Below are 15,037 nucleotides of genomic sequence, written 5' to 3'. Positions count from 1 at the left end.
AGGGGAAAAAAGGGATTCTGAAATGCTGAGAGAAAAAAGTAGGCCATGTAGCTGCTGATCGTGGTAGAGAACTGTACATATAACATATGTTGTAACTCAATATTCCCCAGCAAGTCAGAGGCTTACAGGAATTACTGTTAAATTCACCAAATGCTCTGCCGTTCATTTTCCGCTATTAACATGGGAGGGTGGATTAAAAAGAATACGGTCACAACACCTCCTCAGAGATGCCACAGATTCAAACAATGTGGAAGGAATTGCTAACCAGACCACCCTACTGCAGAAAAACAGCAAAGAAAATGAAAATGATGCTACATCCTAAGTGACTCTACTTTGACCTGCCCGGTCCCTGCCTGTTTCTTAAGAATACTGTCCAACATTTTAGCTTTAAAAATACATTCCAGTAAGTGACTATTTTAAGCTCTTATGACACCAGAGTCATAATAATTCACTGGGCACAAAACTTCCCACAAGGCCTCTAAATATTTAAACTTCTCATGCACCAGACATGGCCCCTTTTGTGGTTTTCCAGAATTACAGTATATAACTTGAGTGGAGAGATCACAGCTAGATAAGTCTTACTGCTGATGATCACTTGGGGACTACTGCAAACATGGAGCACCCATGGGCAAGGGTAATCAGAACAAATCTAAAGCTATTCTACTATTTTAAGGCCTATGATAGTCATCATAGAAAAGAGAGTGTAGAAACTCAGCCACAGGTCTCTTTGCCAGGCCTCAACATTTAATCATCAGATTTTCACTAGAATAAAATTTTCATTTAGAAGACAACAGAAATGACACAAGAAAAGGACATTATCAGACAGCAATTTGTCTTGAATGTATACAATGGCCACTTTGTTCCCTCTGAGCATTTTCCAATTAAGTTGACTGAAAGATGAGTCAGATGGATCTCAAAATAATTACAAAATCTGGATTGTCAGACAGTGAAGTTAGCCAGTTACCTAAGAACTCTGCAGGACTGTTCTGTTTATTTCTTCTGCAGGTCATCCATCTAGCTAGAGTTTGAAATGCCTGTAACTTAACAGCTCTGCCTCAAAGGCATTTTTTCCCAAAAGACTATGTATATATCTATTCCTGTCAAGGTGGGTGATATTTGGAGCCATGTAAAATCCTGCATCCCTTTACACAAATATGCTGTACTGTCCCATAAGTTACAAAGATGTAGAAAAGAATAAACGTGCTTCTACAGTTCTGTACAAGTTCCACTTATTTTCATATCATTTCACTATACAGGCAATTCTAAGCAGCTTTCACTATTGAGATGGTATACCTCATGATGAATACAGCAGCAGGAAAAACAGCATGCCAAGTATGTAATGGAAGAAGCCTTCCTCCTATTCTAAGTGCCACGTCAGAGCTGCATTTGGCATCTTCAGTGTCCCATTTTTAATCTTTAGGAGTACAAGAAACTTATTCACCAGAAGCATGCTGTTTCTAAAGCCCACTGTGCTCCACAAACAATTTTTATGTCCTTGAAGTCAGTCTAGATGAAATCTGATCGAGCACATGGACTACATGGGCATCCTTTCTGTGAGAGGCAACAAAGATCCATGAAACAGTCTCAGTTAATCTGCCAGGCCAAAGAAACTACTGCAGTCTGAAGGTTAAACGGAATGAAAACATGATTTTAATCACTTTATCTACTTATAAATCACTGATATTTTAGGTTGCTAAAGTCATTTAGAGAGATTTTCACATAGCAAGCTGGCATACTTACTGTATATTGACCTAAAATTACCTTCCACAATTTTGTGAATTCCCAGAACATTTTTTTACATGAGGTTGCACAAGGTTCCATCTGGACCTGCTACAACATAAAAGCTGATAAAGCATGTTTACAGGAGAATTCTGGTGGTTGAGAGGCATCTATCCACACTTTTTCCATATTGCTACGTTATTTTCCTCCAGAAGGCCTCTACCTATTTGATGACTTAGGCAGATAACCCTCTAAATTCTCTGTTCAACTGAGGAAGCAGGTAAGCCTCATCTCAGGAGAATTTCAGGATCAGCTTCTTTCTTTCTCTAGTGTTTACTGATGTAAAGTTGTTAGCTACAAGCCAACGTCCTTCCATACACGTATACAGAAAGGTGTCTTTTCATGAAGAATATGAAATGTACTGTAGTCTGCCTGACCTATTTTAACCCATGATAATGAATGTCATCTCAAACTGAGTGAGCTGTTACTTTTCCCTTCAAGATTTATTTATTTATTTATTTATTTATTTGCATCAATGTATTTTCTTCTACAGACCTGAAATAATTGGAGAAACCAAATGAAGACCCAAACTTACCATCTGATTCGGAGGCTGCTCTGAAAATCAAGTAGCTGCTGGGAAGAGGCTGAGTGATGGAGCCAACATTTTCTCCCTTTGGGCCCTGGAAATGCATACACACAAAAAGAAGTAAGGCACTGTAGATGCAGTGACCATTCAGTGTCTTTCTACTAGGCAGCGTGTGTATATTTGTGATAAGAAAGGAGGAAAGAAGCAGATGGAGTAATTTAGAAAGATTCATTAGTAATCATGACTTGCTGCTGTGGTTCCAAAGCATTAATGAGCCCTGACATAAATTGGACTCAGCCTAACCCATGCTCAGCTACAAAACTGCCCTATTTATTCACATCCTCAGAAACAGAGGAATCTCATTCCTATAGCTTGGAAAAAAAAAACCAAGAAAACAACCAACCAACAACAACAACAAAAATTACAAAAGAATCAGCCAAGTATTTGCTATTATCCATCTTCGTGTAACACCTGAACAGACTTTTCCATGCAGCACACATCAGTCTGATACACTGGAGATTAAATACCATTTATGTGTCACTATAAAAGCTTCAGAACCTGCACTTCTGCTGTGAGCATCTCTAGCAGAGAGGCAATGACAGATCTCCTGGAAGAAAGGAAGGAAGAAAAGGCAAAGCTCTATCCTGCAAACCCTTCTGTGGGGACCAGGCCATGTTGCAGGAAAGGAGATGGCAGGGAAGATTACATGCTGAGGATCAAAGGTTTCCCAGCACGGACACATTGATGGGCTGCTACTCTTCACCTCCACATCCACAAATGTTGAGAACCTTTATACTGGGGTGCCTGGGGGGACAGCTGCCTCAGAGATACTGGGAACAAAACCTGGTTTTGCTTGCTTACTTTGCCTTTACTTTAGGAGATGTAGAAAAAAAGATGATTGTGTCTTGTAAACATCCAGCCACAACACAACACTGTCTAGAAATGATTCACATGGAGGCACTGGATTAAAGCACTCAGGTGAACAATACAACATCTTGACCTTTTTCCTTATCATTTCCTCTTGAGCTCCAGAAGCTGTGAAGAAAAAGCTTTTCCTCTACCCAGTTAAGCTGAGCTTCATAGTCTGTATTGTATGTGTTTTAACTCACAACTTGCTTGAAATATAAATATGAGTCCTACCTCCACCTTTGCATTTCTGAAGTCACTCACCCTTTTTCAATTCCTTCTTTTCCTCATCTTGCAACAGACAACATGAAAGCAGATCAAATACGCCAATATCAAAAGTACATGCAGAGCAGAAAAACAACACTCGTATATCTACTATGCCAACTGCAGGGTGGAACAAGCAGTTTTCTCCAGGAATGCTGAAATACAGATTTTCTTTAGTTTCCAGAGAACACCACATGTAATACTTATAATCTATATGGAAACATCTGCAATTTGAGTATGGTCCTCCCTTGCACAGTCCTTTGCAGTATCCAATCCCACTCTTGGAGAGAAGTTTGCATACAGTGAACTGTGTCTGTTACTGTAGACTGCTTCTGGTGTCTGGTAGTTAAATTGTGGTTTTACCTGGATGTCTCTTTTTAAGTCTCACCCAGAGAGACAAAATTTGGAAAATATAAGGAGAGCAAGCATAGGACAAGCATCAAATTGTGTCTGTGTCTATGTCACAAACTTGCAGAGCAGAGAAGACCGCAATCTCCAGCCTAGCCTCTTGTCTCTATATCTGCAGGGTTCTTCTGCTGCCAGGAGAAATTGGGATCTTTGTTACTTGCTTCTTTTTCCTTTCCTCTCTTCCACAAGAGGATCAGGGTTCACAAAATTAAGTGTTAAAGAGCTTAATAGTCAGGGCTGGCAAAGCTGGGATTTGATTAGTGATCCAGAGCAGAACAGCTCAAGACATTACCAGTGAAATTAATGTAATCAGGCAGCATTCCCAATGGCATTTTTCCTTTCACTAGCTTGCAGCTGAGCAAGACATTCAAGAATTGTTGGTAACTCCATTACTTGTGTTTTCGGATCAGAGACTGACATTTGTTCTGATGAAGGAAAATCCCTACAACCAAAAAGTAGCGATACAGAGAGCCAGCACTAAAGAAACCAAGGGGGTGGACTATCATGAAAGGATGGGTCAAAACAAGATTTTAGCAGACATTTAGACACGTAGATTAAAGCAAGGAGTGGCTTTGTCAAGCAAATGTATTCAGTGATAACGCGTGCTTATGCACAGAAGGGGCTGTTTCCCACAGAAAGGAGAAGGAAGGTCATAAAAATAAAGTCAGTATTTCCACAAAGTAAACTAGGTTTTGTATCTGCACAGCAGAGATAATGGCACTTTCTGTCTCTCAGCCTTTGAGCACTGTACTTGTCTAGAGTTTAAGACCTCCAAGGCAATGACCATCCCTCACTAAAAGTGACTGTTATCTCTGCTGTTCTGAGACCTGGAGCTCAGCTGCAGCCTATAGGCAATACAGCCAAAAAAGGGCTATCTTCCATCCATTCCTGTTATTACATTTGATTTGAGACTCAAAGGCATTGACAAACAGGGTGTGTTCAGGCTTTGAAAACTGGAATGGATTTGCTGATATACATAGTGTGCCAAGACAGCTAGTCTTGGAAAGTCATAAAGCAAAGAGTAAAAGTGAGGGGGAAATCCCTGTATTCAAAGTGCTGTTGATAATTACTAAAAGACAAAGATAAAATTAGTGTAATATTATGGAGGACAATAAGCAACAGCAAAAGAAGTAGCACAAGCCCACTAGTAGGACTTCTTTCTGTAAAGAAATGACTCAAAACTCTTAAAATCAACAAATGTCAAGTTATATACATTCCCAGGTCTGATTCCAACTCATTTACCACTTCAAAAATTTGCCAGAAGAAGAAGAAGTCTATTAAAGCCTTCCCACACCATGTTCAGCTAACTTGTGTGCAAGCTCAAGGGGACATACAGACTATTCTGAGGCATTTATTTGGGACTGCTGGGCAAAACCTGCCAGCTGATAGCTGTACACTGCCTTTGCAAAGAACAAGAACAGATGTCCACATCCACACCTTCATGTTAATTACTAAGTTGGCAATCCAGAAACCAGAAAGGTTTATAGGAAAAGAAGTTCCCTGGTGCATATAGCTGCCAGCTGTAAGATAGTGTCACATCTTACCTACCTATCCTATGAAAGACATCCCAAAATTTCATCTTGCTCTAACTGTAGTTAAATGACTGCACATCAGACTTAGTTGGTTAGCACAGCCATGAACACCTGGGGCAGTGCTTGAACCAGGCATCTGTTCCAGGGCTGAACTCTGCCATTGGGTCCAAACATCTGTAGAGCAGCCTGGATAACATATCCAAAGGTGTTCATTACATTGAGGGAGCCGAGTCCACTAATGAAAATCTAAACTGGATCATCAACAGTAATCTGAAAAATCCTTGCAAGTTTTACAAGCCAGATTACCCAAAAGCAAAAGTTGTTTAGCCAGACCTTATTTCTGTCATGATGGACATTATCTTGCATTTCCTGTTTAAGCTCAGGCTTACCTTTATTTCAGGACAAATAGGCTTTCTTTGCAAAGTTACACACAGACAATTTAGAATAGCAATTCTGCTCCAGCTGAATTAAAAGAAGGTTGTGAAATGACATAAAACTGTATGTTAGCAATGTCAGCTTTAAACTGCTGCCAGTGTGCAAAGAGCTTATTTGACACTGAGCAATTCACCAGTAGATTCCTTGATTTGTATTCTGGTGTTCAGCTTGTAGCTAAAAGCACCTATCACACTTAACAGTTCCAGCTGAATTCAGATTTAAGGAACTATCCTCAAATGCAGCATTCCAAATAAGTCTCTAGTGACTTAGAATATTACTTTGACTTTAAAACTCACATCTCTTGGGCTTCCTCTTGTACACAAACATTTTTCAGAAATATATTCCCTTCATATTTAATATGAGAATTCCTATTTCCATCACACACTTTTCTCAAGAGGCATAAGAATTAGATACGCATACACTCAAACACACTTATGTAATGATAAAAACTGTTTCTTTTTGGATGGTTTATACCAAGAGAAGGGCATTCTGGCACAACATGACACTTCAGATCTGTCAGCAACACTACTTTTCACTGTTTGACTGTGCTCCTGATCTTGTTTCTTCACTATCTCTCCTGACTGTGCTTTTCAGAAGAGTTCAGTTGACCTGTCATGTCACAAGGAATTTATTTGTCGATGGACAGCAAATGATTGACATCCATCTTGGGCACATGCTCTGTATAAAAAAGCAACAAAACTCACACAGTTCAAGAAGGTTGTGATAAAACCTTTGCAACATAATGCAAAAGCAACCCGGGTTCAAACTGAAGCTGGTCTACCATCAGAAAACAGCACCTTTTACCCCTGGTTGATGAGGTCCATTTTAATTCTTTCTTCTAACCTTAATAAAAATTCCAAGACTTGATATACTGTATAGCTGTGTTTAAAACAGATTAACTGGACGGATGAGCTCCATCTGTTCTCACAGGGTTTTCCCCCCAGTTTCGTTAGGCATTCTGTTAGGCACTCTTGCACGAACCTTTCCAAGTAGACTTATTTTGCTGACCACCCTGCAGCAAGGTAATAACTTGTAAGCCTTTTTTGCACTGGTGCACTCCTAAAAAATATATACTTTCAACAACTCTGTCGAGTTGCAATTTTTGGAGAGGAAAAAGAGTCCAAGATCAGTTGAGTACCATCTCTTCAAGATATCCAGCAGATGCTGCTCTCAGTGCTTCTCGGAAGGTACTGGGGTCTTTCTCTTTGCTCCCAAGCATTCCATTTTATTTATTTATTTGTTACTACCTATTCTTAAAGAAAAAATAAAAGAAATGCAGTTTTCCGAAACTTGCAGGGAGTTACTTCAAGAAATGCAAGAAACTGTCAATCATCTGTATTACAGGGAGATCCAGAGGCCATTCTTGGAGCTGATAAGCATACCGGAAGATATTGCCTCAGCCTCAGGCTGAATAAGCACTCAAAACAAAAAAAGAGAAAGTCTTCCTATTTCCTTTTCAAAGAAGAGAAGGCTAAGACCAGCTATTTGAAATTACACTTTTGCCTCATGGCTGTGTCTTGAGCAGTCCACTGAGTTCTACTGCAAACAAACCGAAATTCAGACATCATAATTAAAAAAAATAAGCTGTGGTCAACAGCAATACTTTTTGTCATTTTACCAGCCTTGTTCCAGTGTTGTGCAAAGCCATGTTGTACACCCTTGTCTTAGGGAAGTCAGTTATGCGGGTCTGTTATTCACTTTGCACTAGTGTGTTCCTCCTTTCCTCAATTTATGCACACATCTATTCACCAAGAATGATACACATGTATAAATAATCACAATGTGCCGCACCTCTTTGATGTCATATTACAACCAAGCTTTAGTGTCCTTAATCTTATCATGCAATTTGCCATCATTAACAGCAACCAAGTTACTGAAAATGTAGACACTGTTAATGCTAGATAATGCTGGTGCTCAGTAGACACGAGTTCTAGCTATACTAACAGGAGGCTCTTCAGCTCATCACACTACTTACCTTTACAGCCCAGATTGACTGATCCAAAGGATGAAAAAGTTTAAAACAGAAGCCATCCTTTTTGGAGGGTCTCTCAATCAGCTCACAAGAATGAAGCAAGATTGTCCCAACCCACTGTCCGATCTTTGGCGTCTTATAAATCAGCAGCACTCCAGGTTTCAGAACACACCACAGCTTGGTCCAACTCTTCAGGGTCCCACGAATCTGCAGGGAGGCAGGAAGAGAACAAATTGTTGCACTTGTGTTACTCCTTAAAATAAAAATGTTTATTCAGTATTTACTCAGTAAATACAGTACACATTTCTCCCAAGCACACAGTATGATACATTTTGTTTGGAGATTACACTATCTGAACAGACTTGGGGTTCTTATACCAAAATCCCAGACCACACAAATCAGGCTATCGTCTTCATATTTTGATTACTGGCTTGGTGTTTGCATCTTGCTTCATTTTTCAGGCCAACCAGCACTGCTGGCCCATATAAGTGATTTGTTAATAATTGTGGAGGACGTGCCAATTAGGATACCACATAGAAATATATTATAGCCAGTCTAACTGGACTTAGAAGTCATTTTAATAATGTTCTGTAGAACAGAAATATTAATGTGCTTTGTCAAATACCCCTTTTTTTTAAAGCTCCTTCTCCAGCTGGTTTACTTCTCTGTCAAGCTCAATGCATATTCTCTTTTGTATAGAAGACATTGAATCTGATAGCATATATTTAAGATAAGAGCTTTAAGAATGGGGAGGTTTCTCACTAAGGTTATATTTTGCCTAAGGTCTTCTTGTCTTCAGCATATATAGGTCAAACATCAAATCTTATGTTTTGTGGACCAGGATCATTCGTTTCTGAGCCAGAAATCTCCATCCACAGCAACCATGAAACAGATATTTTTTATTAAAAAAAAAAAAAAAAAAAGAAGAATTATTTATCAACAACACTGAACACTACAGAAATATTCTGCTGAATGTCTATTTTCTCATGCAAACCACACACATCTCACTTGTCTGGCCTCTGACACTGACCATAGGACAATTGGAGGCTTTTTGCACTATTTAAATGCAATTGTTTTGTTTTGTGATATTTCCAATTTACTTTATGTTTTAAAAGAGATGTTCAGAGATGTTTGAAGATTAAATTTTGCCATTATGGAAGGCAGGACCAGTTGAGAAGACTAGATAGCCCTGAATGAGGAGAAAACAGCGGTCAAAGATAGCATCTTGCAACGTGAATCCACCCGTAATTTGCCACATACAAAGTTTCAGGGCTTCAATGAGAAGGTGTCACGAACTGAGTCTTTGTACAAGGAGAAATTACAGCTGTGTTTGGGTCCAATATGTTTCGCTCTCTGCTGTGGTAATATAAAATCCAACTGTCAAAAGAACAAGCTGTATCTGCCTGTTCTCTCTTCTGTACAAAAGCACACCAATGGAAAGAGGTCAGCAGATTCTTTCAGAGAGGAAGAAAGAAAGAAACATCATCGCTTCCTTTGGTACTGTGCAGTTTTTGAGACCTTGTTCTTCTTAAAGACATGCAATAGACAGATGGAAAAAAAAAATTCCCCAATATCTTAGTTCAAGTTTTACAGCAACATCAACTCAAAAGGAGTCGGTCTTCCTACACTCAGTGCTTGTGCATAACTCTCAGACAGCAAGTATTTCTCATTATATTCTTCCTACAGTCTCAGAATAATCTGTGTGAAATACCTTCAGCCAGTCTGCTGTGATCACTACACTGGGATCCTTCAGAGCACTGAAGAGTTGTTTGGTAGCTCTTTTCTTCTCCTGTCTGTAATTTTTTTTTTGGACCTGGTTCAGAACAGGAAAAAAATAAATACAGTGGCTGTAAGCACGACCTCTTTGGAGGAGGAAAGAACATAATGCATTAAGGGCAGCTAAGTATAGCATAGCTAGAACTTGACCCAGCGCAGGTTCCCCAGAAATGAGCACAGAGAGGAACAAAAACATACTGAAAGAACAGCTTCTTTCTTTGCTTACGAAGCTTCACTAAATGTAAACTGATTTTTCTACTTTTTGGGGAATGTAAGAAGGCTGAATATCCAGTTCTCCTCACCCCTCAAATTTAAGAGATTTAATCTAATTTCACCCGAATCAAATTATTTATACTTTTGGTTTGGAGACAAACAAGCGTTCAAGAGATAATATGCTTAGTTTGCCTGGGCATGCCCCTCCTAACAAGACCAATGAAGCATTACAGTCCTCTTGATGTGCCTTATGGCTCTGGAGCATAAGAACAGAGCAAAATAATTACACTGATTTATTCCATTTGCAATATACAACCTAATCCTGTATAGAGCTCATTAACGCCCGTGGCATAGAATGACTCCTAAAAGAGTCAGAAGCTTTTTTGGGACTTGGGAAATGACTCAGAAGAGTTCCCAGAGGTTTGTTTGAAAGGTACCACTTTGGTAAAAGAAAGTCAGCTGATGCTGACTTGGCTGCTTTGCACATACCTTCAGTGTTTCCTTCTTAGTGAATTTGGCTGTGGGAGATACACACTCTTTGTCAGATCCATTGCAAAACTTATATTCGATCTGAAAAAAAAAGAGGAAAAGAGAAAATAGGAATGAAATGGCATGAAGATGGTCACGCAGAGCTCTAGTGAGGGTCATTTATATCTTCCAAGGATCCATAAAGGAGCTGACTGCAGACTTCAGCAGCAGAACTACAGATGAGCTCAGAAACAGCATACATGCAGTGTGCTCCAAATCTCCTCTTTATATTCATAGTTAGTTGGAAAATTTCCCATACTCTCCATATTTCTCCCAAGTAGGCATTAATCTTGGTAAGAACAAACCAAAACCCCTATTCTCAATGATTAACATCTTTTCCATTCTTACAGCATTTCAATTACTGGGATAAAAAAGACACAAAAGCTAGTAGAAATCTTTCAGTACTAGACTTGGTATTGGTAATTACATTGTCATAGCTGAACTATCCAGGAACACGAGTGGGCAAGAAATGACCTAATCACATTACAGATCATACAGACAATCATCATCATCTGGCCTTAAGAAGCCAGGCACAAAATATATAGTCACTTCAAATCATGTTTGGTATTGTCAGCGCTGTTTAAATTCATTTTCAGAGGCTGAAGACTGATCTCGTGTTTGTGCTGATGGGATGAAAAATGCTTTACTTTGTTAGACAGGGTCACAGTATTACTGTTTCTAAAATAAAGTACAGTTAGAAAGTGTAACTCGGATAGGCACTGTCAGCAAATTGACTAAAGCTGGAGAGTGCTAGTAGCACGAGAATTACAGCATGGTCCAATCTCTGCTACTTCCTAAGTGACCTGAGGGAAGTTACTATCGGTCTCTGTACTTCTTTTTCTTCCAACCTTTCATGTGTCTGATGTATTTAGACTGTGATCTTTTGGGGTCAGACACTGTCTCTCCTATTATACAATGGTTTTACAAAAAAAATTCAGCTCTTAGTCGACTTGATTCAATGAGCTTGACAGAAAAATGATAAAATACATAAAATACAGTTCTCATCTACAAATGTACACATGGCTTAGATAAAAACACACAGACCAGATCACAGCAAACAGACCCTCAGCTGTGCCTTGGAGACTGTGGGAAAAGCACAAAAGGGAGATGAGGATGCATCCTCAAATGAGCATCTCTAGAGCAAAATTCTTTCTGGGTGATGCAGGGCTGGAAATTAAGGGTAGAAACCACTGTTTGCAACAGAGCCAGGGTCACTACAGAACGTAGCACTCATTCTTACATACACACAGCAATCTTTCATTGAAAGCAAAACTACACGTGACGCTTCAGAATACATGAAGGAAAGAAAACTCTGTGAAAGCATAGAGACCAGTGAAACCTCCACTTTGACTGCCCAATCCAAGTCCACTTTGCAGTGGGCCCACCAAGGGAAAACACCAGCTCTGGGCTCCTGCAAAATACTCAATATTTGTCATTTTTGTCTTAGTAGAAATCTAAGAGAGTCTTCTCTACCTGCGATACAGACTCATGCATCTTTCATATTTCTGCACGTGGGACTTCAGTGTAAAAGTTCAGGATCTGCAGTGAGAACCACTGCACAGATAAGACAGCAGAGCAGAGAATCGTGCCCACGGGGTCCTTGTCACATTTCGAAGGGCAGTGGTAGACATTTGAGAGAGATGTTATAAGCTTTTCTTTATGAGGAAACATTTCTAAGTGCTTAAATGCCTCTGAGCAAGAATCTTCCGGAATTATTGTGAGATTATACTTTCATGGTTTGAGGCACGTGTCCTATGGAAGTGGTCAGAAGAATTCTCCCCCTTTCTCCCAATTAGCAGAGAGAACATCCTGTCCTTGAGATACAATCATGAGCCGACTGTTTATTGCTAATTTCACAGCCTCCAACTTGAGAGATCAGACACACAGAGAAACGCTGTGTACCATTCCTCATCAACCAGCGTGAGAAGCACAATAAGCACAGATGTCTGCATGATTCTAGGAAATGCTGCTCATGTGTCTACAGAACATCAGGATACAAAGAATGCTTTGTGCTTAATTAATAAAAATAAGCTGAAGTCACTGGCTTTCTGAAGAATTACATGTAAGCTCTTACTTAAAGGATAAAAATTTGACTCCTCACAGACTTGGCTTGAAGAAATCTTGAAGCTCAAGTCAGAAAGGCTTCTGACAACTTCCATTAACCATGCCAACCTGAGCTCTAAACTTGCTGCTCATGGGCAGCCGACATTAACACACAGGCACTGTCACAGCTCTGCCAGCCTCACCAGCCGCCTCCTTGGAGTCTCTCCAGGTCACGCTAAAATCAGAGTTAAACAACCACAGGACCAGAGAGAGACAAAACAAAACAGAAAGACACTGATTCTACTGCAGCTGACTTGCAGCTCTGTGACTAGGGACACCGCAAACCCAATGCTAGCTGGGAGCTGCTGTGCATGCTACAAAGCCCCAGCACAAGAGCATGTGAAGCGAAAGTCTCTGTTTTATGCCAGCACCTTTAGGAACTCAATAAATACAATGAAACTCGTCTGAAGTCATTGCAAATCAGTAGTTGGTCACTTGGTCAAAGAAGCAGGATTCATAGCCCTGCAGGGGGCTGCAGTGAGATACTGAGCAGCTGCATTGTTTCCTAGGGGCACTGTCACCCCCATGTCTGAGCTGTGCCCAGACGTGCTGAATTTGCTAACCTTGTCTGAAAATAAAAGCCCGGCCACAGAAATGGTGCTTGTGAAGATGGGCTTAAGAATGGATGGGAGTAGGTTAAGTCTCTCACCGCTTGCGGAAGAATTTCTAGGCATAATTCTGTGCTGCCCTTCCCCTCAAATGCTGAAGAAAGCGGTGTGTGATGGATAGTGCAGCTCCCCAGTGTTTTATGACGGGAGAACAAATCTTACTGAAATCAAACCACATAGAAGGCAAGACAAAGCTTCCAGATGAGCTTGACTTGGGACTTCTGTTTTCAGAAACTTGATTGTTCCCCAGATACTTTCTAATTAGGCAAACTGGCTGCTTCCACCTGCCAGCTTTGCTTCGTTTTCTGCTGACAGTGATTCATGATCACAATCCTAAACAATGCCTTGTGTGCAGGTGATCTCCAGTTCCACCATGTGAAAAGCACTGCATCTCTGACTTTGAAGTTCCTGCCTCTTTGCAGGACAGGTGGGATCTCCAGCACCAGCTCTATGTGCCATAGTCCCTCTCTGCACTCTCCATGCTGCTGAGAGCACCACACAGTTCTTACAGGTTTAACCTGCTAAATGACATGATTTCACACTATTACACAAAGCTATCTTAATAGTTTCTTTTGTACCTTGTGATTCAGTAAATCCAGGCCATCACCTGCAAAGATCCTCAAAACACAGCAGGGCCTTAAGCTACTAGGACATATCAAAAGCATTTAATGATGCCCTTCTGTCGACGTACCATCCTCAGTCTGGTAGAAAACCAAGAGAAGCAAGCCTTTTGTCATTACAGCAATTCTGCCAAGGACATTGGGATAATGCTTGTGCCAGTTATCAGAATCTGACCCTCCCTCCCTGCAACAGAATGCAAATAATATTAACCAGAGAGAAGCAGTTATACAGTGGGAGGACAGGGAATTGGTGTCCTTTTTAAAATGAAAACAAAACAAAACAAAAAACAACAACAAAAACTGCAGTTTTCTAATGCAAAAACAGTGTTTTTCTGTCTGCTGTTTATCCTATGGCTAAAAGATGGTTAATCTGAAAAACCTTTTACAGAGCATGTCACAGCAGTTGTGAGGGTGGAAGGTGTTGCCACTCACAGTTTTCTAAGCAGACCTGTCCTTTCCAGAACCCAGAGATGACCTTGCTGGGTGATGATGGGATATACTACACTCAGGGACAACTTCTGATCCCTGTTAAGTCTCTGTTGCCTTTCATCTCAGTCATGTAGCTCCTGGGATCTGCTGCTGATAGTTAGCAGCTGTCATTGTACCCTCACTCTCCCGCTAGGCTTTGTAAGAAGGCATACAGCATCCTCACAACCGTGTGATTCTGGTATGGTGTCTTTTGCTGCCTCCATTGCCATGAGGAACAAAAACCTTCCACTGACTGTGGTGTGGGAGCCCATTGTGTCATGGTTAATACCAAAAGGAATATGCTGTTTTATTTTGAATAAACAATCCTTGCTGCATGGGACAAACTCACAAAAATATGTAATGGGAGACAGTCAAAATGACTTCAAGTCAGAAATGCTTAAATAGAATCATTCTCAGGCCATGGCCTACATGTCAACAGCACTGCTCACAAGTTGATCTTTTCTCTTTCTTGTATCCAAATGAAAGAAAGATGAAATTAGATGGGAATTTTAAGGCAGAATAAAAGCAGCTGTAGTCATAAGTTATGTTTCATAAAAGCAAAAATAGTCAGCGCATGGGAGACAAATCCCTGCTCAGGTGCAATTTCTCCAATGTCTTTTCCACTTATAATTGCTACAGATCTGTATTACTGCAGAAATAAAGATAATGAAGCAAAAGCTTCTGAAGTAAAATCAGCAATCATTGGAAAGCTCAGTGGAGCTCAGTGGGAAGCTTTCACCTTCCCACTGAAGGTGAAACAGCTTATTGCTGTTGATGCAAATATTCACAGATAAATCAATCCCATTTCAATGACTTGGTTTTCAATTTCCTATAAGCAGTTCCATCATAAAATTACAGCTAACAGCTCATCTGAGCACACTGGAGTCAGTGGAATGGTT

At 40.2% G+C, this 15,037-nt stretch overlaps 1 protein-coding gene across 1 annotated transcript in view; it reads right to left on the bottom strand.

Annotated features, from left to right (window-relative positions):
• Nucleotides 1-15,037, bottom strand: part of OSBPL5 (oxysterol binding protein like 5) — a gene marked incomplete at both ends in the record, with an annotated part of 160,799 nt that overhangs the window by 31,977 nt on the left and 113,785 nt on the right. The window contains 4 exons of the mRNA XM_079537607.1: nucleotides 2,315-2,399; nucleotides 7,826-8,029; nucleotides 9,534-9,635; nucleotides 10,301-10,381. Of these exons, the coding sequence (XP_079393733.1) occupies nucleotides 2,315-2,399; nucleotides 7,826-8,029; nucleotides 9,534-9,635; nucleotides 10,301-10,381 (472 nt within the window). The remainder of the gene's footprint in view (nucleotides 1-2,314; nucleotides 2,400-7,825; nucleotides 8,030-9,533; nucleotides 9,636-10,300; nucleotides 10,382-15,037) is intronic.

The sequence above is a fragment of the Tetrao urogallus genome, assembly GCF_951394365.1.
Source record: "Tetrao urogallus genome assembly, chromosome: 6".
In the NCBI taxonomy this organism is placed as follows: Eukaryota; Metazoa; Chordata; class Aves; order Galliformes; family Phasianidae; genus Tetrao; species Tetrao urogallus.
The sequence above is the reverse complement of the archived record's forward strand: the minus strand, read 5'-3'. Positions and strand labels throughout refer to the sequence as shown.